Genomic DNA, 8,871 nt, shown 5'->3' with positions numbered 1-8,871 from the left:
TATTTAGAGCTAAAGAAGATACAGGCATGAGATTCATTCCATGTCAGTTCTAATAATTATTCTGCATGAATAATCATATTCAGAACAGCTTCTGATTGGTCTAGTAGCTTCCATCTGACGAACATAGACAACAGAACTATGCAGCCCTAAAAATTCAACGAATACAATGCTGTAGTTCTAAAATAAAGTAATGGGACGTTTCTGTTGGGTTCGATCCCCGGTTCTGACCAGTGAGTATAGAATGTAGCATTCTATACATTCTGTTACATTTTATACTCACTGGTTCTAACACAATCTATGTGAATTTACAAAGCTATATTGCTATGTTTGTTTTGTTTTCAAAGTAGTCATGATGAAATTCTTCACACAAATTAATATAACAAATAGACTAGCACAGTTAATTGAAAGCAGTTTGCAATCACCAGCTAGTTTTTTTATCACGCATAGTAACTGTCCTACAGGTGAACAGAGTTTTTCGGGGGTGGACACCCGGTCAGTCAATAGATTAGTCAGATAATTCCATTTACACACCATTCCATTTCAGTGTGAATATACTGGGCATCGGAAACAAAATTGTAGAAAAAATTTGTTGAATGATAATTGATATTGTGGAATTTTTACATAGTTGAAGAAACAAAGTTTTTTTTGTCACATCCACATTTATTAGACTTTTACATATTCCTGTGTAAAACTAATAACACTGACAAAAATACACAGGACTGTGTAAAAGTCTAACAAATGTGGGTGTGAAAAAATAAAACTGTGTAAAAGTCAAAATTGACGAGTTGAATTCACTCCTCGCAGATCTGAAGAATCCATTGGCTGGCTCCATGTGATACCACTATCCTCAATAACTATACTCTTGCTTCATCTTATAGTGGAAACAATAAAAGAAGAGGTTGTAAGTGTATCATTTTTTAAAAATTCATCAATTTTAAAGTCAGATATTGAGGCCCTGGCTATTGAGAGTACATTAGCTGTTGTGTTTAGTCTGAAGAGGAATGGAATTTCTAGAGTATTTGTAGTGATTACTATAATATATAGAGCGCCGGATAGTTCTGTGTAGATTTTTTTCAATATCTATGACAGGCTCTTGTGTTTGCTCAAGCGGGAAAGAAAACAATATTTATGTGTGGCGATTTCACTACTGATCTTCTAAAATAAAATAGTAGGGATAAGAATACGTTTTTGAACATTACGGCGTCGAATTTATATAAACTCATTTTTGACAAGCCAACCAGAATATCCTCGTTTTCAGACACCTGTACTGATAATGCAATTACGAATTACAATCCAAAATAAATTCATGGAAATATCAATGACCTATGTATCTCAGACCATCTGTCTTTGAGTGTGACTATTGAGAAAGTGTTTGCTATGGAACGCTCTGTATATGAGTCGAGAAGATGTATAAATAATATATCACTCAATTAAATCCACAACCTATTAAATACGGTAGATTGGTCACTTTGTTTCAGCAATACTGGAGATAAAAATGCCTTTAATGCTTTCCATTCCTTATTTTATAATCGATTTACTGGATCTTCCCCGCTCAAGAAGTTTAAAGCTACAGTGAAAACCTTCAACAAAAACTGGTTGACTAATATAATGGAATTAGGATTTCATGTTGTAGAAAAAGAGCACCGTGCATAGAGGCTAGAACTAATAGGAACACCTATAACTTTTTGTCACCTATAAGAAAATCCATCTTTCTCCTGTAAGAACATACAGATTGAGTCATATTGAACTTTCGGGTTTTGAAAGGGCGCTGCACGAAGAAGAGAAGGGGCAGAAGGGTGGGGATGGCGCCATTTTTAATAAACTCTTCAACTACGAACACACGATGTTGTCCCAACCAAGCCATTGCTCACACTTAAGGTTCGAACCCACTAGAACGTATCATACCATGACCGTGCCCGTACCGACACATGCAAAAAAATATTCTTTGCATCATTTGATATGTAATACACCCATTAGACCGTTCCGTCACCGGCCAAGCACGGAGCGTGCCATGCACGTCCAGGTCAACATTTGTCGGCCAGTATATTTTGTCTGTGACGGAACGCTCCTTGCATGGCACGTGACGCCTGCAAACCCCGTTGTAACCGCGCATGCACCGCGTTGGTAACCAGTTCACCGCTACATTCTCTTGCTAACTGACGCGTTTCCAACAACTTCTGACCGGGCATCATACGCGTATCATACCCGTACCATACGCGTACCATACGCGTAATGTACTGGCATAGAACGCTGTTGATCCGTTGTAGTGGGCATAGTTGTTATTTTACGTGCCTGGCATGGTCTGACACGGTCCGTGTCTGGTACGTTCTAGTGGGTTCGTACCTTTAAAACTGCATGTCATGGCGCGTCTAATGACACCATCCCCACCCTTCTGCCACTTCCCTTCTTCGTGCAGCGCCCTTTCAAAACACAAATAAAGTTCAATATGACTCACTCTGTATTAAGAGGACTCCATCTACTTACAGTTCCAGTGATCTACTTCCTAGAGATTGTTTCGTTTATTTTCAAAAACAAAATAGTACTTTACGTAACAAGTCCGGTAACGATAATTTACCGCATAAGTATGATTGTTTCTGCCCGAAACATAGTTATTATCATACGAATGCGGTAAATACGTTACCATACAAGTTACGTACAGTATTTTTTGTCATACTTATCTGAGAAAAAATAATATTGCTGAGAAACAGAAACCATTACCTGCAACTATTCGAGCTACTGCATTCTATAAACATGACCTAGCCCGTAGCGCCTAGTTCATAACAGACAGACCCTTCGAGCTCAAATAAAATCATTATAAAGGCCTAAATTATAAGATTTCAGATGAGTTCTTATAACTTGAAAATCCTTAAATGAGTTCTTTAATTGAGTTAGTATATTAATTACTCAGATGTTATTAGGACTCAGAAGAGTTCTAACATACTCGACTGTAAAGAGAACATATGATCTCTTTACAGTATATTATGCTGTAATGAAAATCACATGTTTTCTTGTTCTACAAACAGCTGTTTACCGGCTTGATTTAATGAATGGAAAACAGCTGCAATTGAGTAAGTATGACAAAAATATTTTTAATGCTACCCGAATTAGTCATACTTACAAAACACGAGGTAAATGCAGGATTATTCCAGTTCCCTATTCATAGACTGACTCTTCTCGAAAAGGGACCATATATTCAAGACTCAAGTGTTTCAACTTTATTCCAGAGGAATCAGGTTGTGTAGCATCTATAAATTACTTATATCAAAGATAACTAGGACACTGGTAGAGGCTTGTCCTTATACCATTGATGAGTGTTACATTGTGCATTTATATGACTCCGTTCTTTTAGGCTGTGCAAAGGCTAAAAATAAACTTTGAACTGGTGATATTTTTCAAAGTTTTTCGATTTGTATATCATCAAGCTATCAAAATGAAGTTTTCTCAGGAAAACATTTTTTCTGATCATTACCTTTTAAGATATGAGCGCCTTAAGTTTAGATTTTTGGGACAGAACATTTCAAATTCGGTGAGAGATAAATCCATGAGATTTAGAGGATAGATTGATTCTTCATGGTATTGTTTTCAATCAACAATCTCTTACCGAATCAATTCAATTTATCTCTAACGGAATTTGAAATGTTCTGTCCCAAAATTTTACACTTTAGGCGCTCATATCTCAAAAAGTAATGATCGGAAAAAAATGTTTTCCTGAGAAAACTTTCTCATTTTGATAGCTTGATGATATACAAATCGAAAAATTTTGAAAAATATCTCCAGTAGAAAGTTTATTTTTAGCATTTGCATAGCCTAAGCTGACATGTTGCATGCCACTTGTGCACTGCTCAAAATTTGCGGCTTTACACAACAAAGATAGTAATAAAAGTTTCCATTTTGAATTTTTCCATACAGCAGTAACAGAATACACGAAAAACCCGGAAACGGGAAACTCAGTTTCAGATTGAACTTTCAAGTAAAATATTTTTTATCATAAGCAATAAAACTAATCTATGAAGACCAAAACAAATTTTCATACATTATTTTATTGAAGAGATTCTGAAAATAGTTGAATTAATGAAGTTTATTTTCTTCTAATATGATTCACTACACAAATCAGCTGATTTAATTTCTAAAAACTTAGTGCCTGTTACACAAAAGCCGGTAAAATTTTAACCGTGATTAATTTCACCAATCAGAGAACCAATCAGAGAAGCTTATCAAATAGGCATTCTCTGATTGGTTAAAATTTAACCGGCTTTCGTGCAACCGGCACATACTATTTAAAATACCCCATCTCTTAAATTCCTACGGATATGCTGTCAATCAATGAAGGATCAAGCTACAATACCCATACTATAATTTACTACACAATCAGCTGATTTAATCTCCAAGCTCTGCCAACCAAACTACTTGGAGTTGAATCCAACGGAAATTGCTACATGAAACTTCCAGCAACTTAGAGGCTTGTATCAGCTGACCGATTAGGCGTTTTTCACACTTACAGATTGTCGGCAGACACTCAGAATTATTGTCCTCTGATTTGCTAATTCTCAACAACAGCTGATTCTCAATCTGAGGAAAATTCTGGGTTTCAAGCCAACAATCGTAATAGTTGAAAAAAGCCGTACTCACAATATACTTCCTGTATTGAAAATTGAATTCAACACAGGTTTTAATGTATTCAATGGAAATCAAATTGGTTCGTTAATGAAGGAAAACTGATTGTGAATCCTATAAATGGAATGAACTCCCGGTTACACGGAATTCTATAAATTCTCAACGCCGTAAAATTACGTCATCAATCGGAAGCAATCCAAAGATCAAAGAATCGGACGACAATTTGAGAACATCATTTAACGGCGATTACATTCAATATGGTACATGAAACCAACCCTACTATTTTCAGATACAATAAGGTAGGGACACAGAAAAACAATGCAAATACTCAACTCGACAGAAATATTACAAAAAAAATTATTAATAACAATTAGGAATGATACAAAAATACAAAACTATGATTAAATTGATACAATTTACATATATTACCGTATTTGTACAATAAATATATAACTGAGAATTGCTACAATCCATTATCCTAAAGACATAGTTAGAACATTGTTGATTAAAGAAAGACTACTTCTGATGGTGTACAAGTTCCTACGGAAAATATTTTTATAGGGATTTTTTCCTTGCATACTAAGGCATCTTAGAAAGTTAAAAAAAGGGTTACGAGTGATGGAATCTTTTCATTTCTTTTCTTTGAAAACGGTTGAGGGCTTTTGCATTAGATGATTGTCTCTCGGAGGGTATATCTGGTGTAATTGAATCGGTATTCGAATAATATTTAAATCCGAGATCTGAGTAACCCAAACATAAAAGACCAGAATTTACGTCCATGGCTAAATCCTTTGGAAATCAGTGTTATTGAGCTGGAGAAGTCCATCTGAGGATAACTGACTGTTTTTTATCCAGCAAAACAAGTTTCCCACTTATGATCATTTTTTCCTATCCAGCAACAATACAAAATATGTACCATAGACTGCCATCTCCAGAAACAGGCGAGATATAAGCAGAATCAATCATTCTAGTTGGTTGCCACTTGCTTGGTTACCCCCGGGAGACTGCCACACCCCGGACAGAATAAACTCTGTCTCCCTGAGGCGATTTTCTTCTTCAGTAGGCTTAATACTTTGGCAAAAATCGTTACTATATGAATCTACTTATCCACCAATATGTTCCTCAGGAACGTATACACCATCTCAGCAAACAGGCAAGAGAGAGGCGGCAACAAATATGAGTACCACCACAAAAATATCAAAGTAATAGTAGAGCATAAATAAGCTCTAAATGGCTTATAATCATCTCATAAACTTCAGTAAGCTTGGATAGTCTACTTGCAAAGCTACGAAGCACTTGAAGAAGATCTCATTTTTGAAAAATCTTATCAGAGAAAAAGAGAAGAGTAAATTCTAAGAGATGGACCTTTATCAAAGAATTAATGTTGAATGAGCTACAAAATATGAGCACATAAATAGTCAATTGGAACTGAACTGTTCATAAGCCAAGATGAACAGTAGTGATAGTTAAAAGAAGACCTAATAAATCATAACATAGAAATAAAATATTATTAGGATTTTTTTTATACAACATGAATTATCATAACCCTAATATAAATTACATATCGCGAGTTGACTAGTATATGAAATAGAATGGAAATGTCCTATTCGTACGGCATAAAGATAAACACTTCACTTGAATGGGCTACTTTTGTACAAATTAATAAAAGACAATATGAAAACTTGTAGTACCCTTTGTTATTTAAAACTTTAAAATATTACAATATTACTTTCCATATTGTTATTTTGAAGTTTTAAATAATAAATGGTACTACAAGTTTTCATATTGTCTTTTATTAATTTGTATAAAGTAAGTTGCGTATGTAGCTGTAGGCTACATAGCTGTAAAAATACCATATTCTACAATTATGATTGATGTACAGAACCAATCATCAAAGATGGAAAAAATACAAGAAATGAAGTATTGAAAAAAGAAAATTCTAGGGAATGAAAATGATAAATAGCACGTGTCGCTTGAAAAGCCGAAAATCTAGTAGATGGACATATTTCTGAGTTCAGAACTCATTTAAAATTTTTTATGGGATGCAATATGATAGGTTCGAAAGATGTATTTACTCATTAGAATACTTCATAAATAATATATAGGCCTAGCTAGTATTAGCAACATGTAAAATACTTGCTTTTTGAACTAGGTCTTTGTTTTAAATGGATAATAAATAATCATATAAGATTCTAATTACTAATCTTACGTTACCTGAGCATCAGCACAAATTATACAAACATATACATTATTATTTTATAGAGAGCAGTAATAATTTGATATAAATTACATCTATGACTCATCACATATTATATACAAATGTTTAGTCTGATGAAAATAAATAAGTTAATGAGACCATTAAAACAACCGAGATACCATAAGAGAAAACTGGCTAGGACAACTGCTGAGGATCGAGTTCACATATTCCAAATCGCAATTCATGACGTCCATATTTTCAATCTGCAGAATTTTATCTCCAGATCGTAGATCAGGACTAACCTTCAATGAAGTTTTATTGATGATATCTACTACAATACATCCCTAAAAAAGAAATCCAAAGTTACTTAATTGTGCTCAAGGGAACCAATTTATAAAAATTATAATTACGAGGGTCATTCTTTTCAACCTCCGATCACATATAATAATAAGTCATAGGTAATTGATGGGGGGGGGGCGATTTTCACAGTGCTGAATATCGGGTTCTCCCTACCAACGAACGCTCTGTGGCCAGATCGTCAATTGTCATCGATTTATAGAGCCAGGAACATGGCTGCTTCAATAGTCTTCCACCAAGTGGTAGCGTTATTTGTAAGCAAAATAGTTCAGCAGAAATCTACCGAAAAATGAATCAAGTTTACGAAAACAATCTTGTGAGTGATGATGCACGTGAATGATGTCGGAAATTTAAAACGTCAGTTGAAATGACTTCCGGAATCGTTGTGATCCATGACAACTCGTCCTCACATTGCTGGTGTAACCAAACGTTATTCTGCAAATCTAATGAGATATGAGATAATTTCCCACAAACCAGGCTTGACCACTAGTAACTTATACCTTTTTCCAAAACTGAAGAAATGACATGTTGAGCAGTGCTCCCAATTCAGAGAGCAACTCCAAAACAATGTAATAGCCCACTTGAACTCATTTGGCGGCAACATTTTATGAAGAGGGTTTTGGTATGCTGGTCCACTGGTACGACAAATGCCTCAATCTTCACGGCGATTATGTTGAAAAAGAATAATTGTAAGTACTTTTTAGTGATAGAATTATTATTTAAATGAATTCTTCTTTTATGTATGGTCAATCGGATGTTAAAAAATGACCCTCGTGGTTGAAATTTGGAAAAAAATTAAATTCCGGATGCTTAAAAAAATAACACTCTTGAAACTATAGTAGATTTCTTGCTCTACCAATTACCTAACAATGCTTGTTCATTCTTGGTCATTCATGCATTATTTTAATCTTTAACAAGATGGAGCTCCGCCGCATTGTCATAAGGATGTGCCAACTAATCTGGATTGAAATGTATTTGTTTGTTTGTGGTAAAATAGGATAGGCCGATAACCCAATCAAGTTTCCAAAACGCTCTTCCAATTTTACACCAGTGAAATTTTTCTTTTGAGTCCCAGCAAAAGATGAGGTCTACAAACTAATACCACGTGAGGACCCATTTATACTCTGTGGCTGTGGTTGCGGAATGCGGGAGTGTTTCTTATGAGTGTTTCTTAACTGCGGTGCGGACCACAAACATGCTGCCAACATCCAGCCTTGCTTCATTTCTCAAAACAGATAGATTCTGAGGTGTTGGCAGCAGTGACATCCACATCTACTTTTATATAAGAAACATGCGCGCTGCAAATCGAATTGAAATGACAATTTTCGGGCCGCAGGTGTTTTTGCGGTATGAGACGCAGTCTTAGCCACAGTGTATAAGCCTACCCTAACCTCTACATTCTTTGTAATGAAATACAAACCATGAGTAGAGTAATCTAATTATTATACGTTTTGATGCAATGTAAAGTAAGTGACTTGTAAATATTATGTGATTGCATGTATGAATTTGTACAAGGAACAAATAAATTTGAATTTGTACTCGGAGTTGCAATGATGCTGTAGATCAACAATTTCAACAGTATCAACTGTTATTGTTATTCACATTTCATTTATTGCACTTGAGGTTTCCTGAACTGCATGGTAAGGTGAATGCATTATTTATGGATGTTGAATGTGTGTCAGTATTTTTTGCGACACCGGGAA

At 35.0% G+C, this 8,871-nt stretch overlaps 1 protein-coding gene across 2 annotated transcripts in view; it reads right to left on the bottom strand.

The window, feature by feature from the left end:
• Positions 1-8,871, bottom strand: part of LOC111051337 (leucine-rich repeat-containing protein 7) — a 128,376-nt gene that overhangs the window by 36,966 nt on the left and 82,539 nt on the right. Inside the window, exon 11 of one of the 2 annotated variants that reach the window (XM_039441772.1) lies at positions 5,016-7,155. The exons of the other annotated variant lie outside the window; for it this stretch is intronic. Coding sequence (XP_039297706.1) covers positions 6,973-7,155 — 183 coding nt within the window. The 3' untranslated portion in view covers positions 5,016-6,972. Of the gene's footprint in view, positions 1-5,015; positions 7,156-8,871 lie in introns of those variants that run through there. 2 annotated transcript variants of the gene reach the window in all.

The sequence above is a fragment of the Nilaparvata lugens genome, chromosome X (assembly GCF_014356525.2).
Source record: "Nilaparvata lugens isolate BPH chromosome X, ASM1435652v1, whole genome shotgun sequence".
NCBI classification, from domain to species: Eukaryota; Metazoa; Arthropoda; class Insecta; order Hemiptera; family Delphacidae; genus Nilaparvata; species Nilaparvata lugens.
This window is presented reverse-complemented; position numbering and strand designations above follow the sequence as displayed.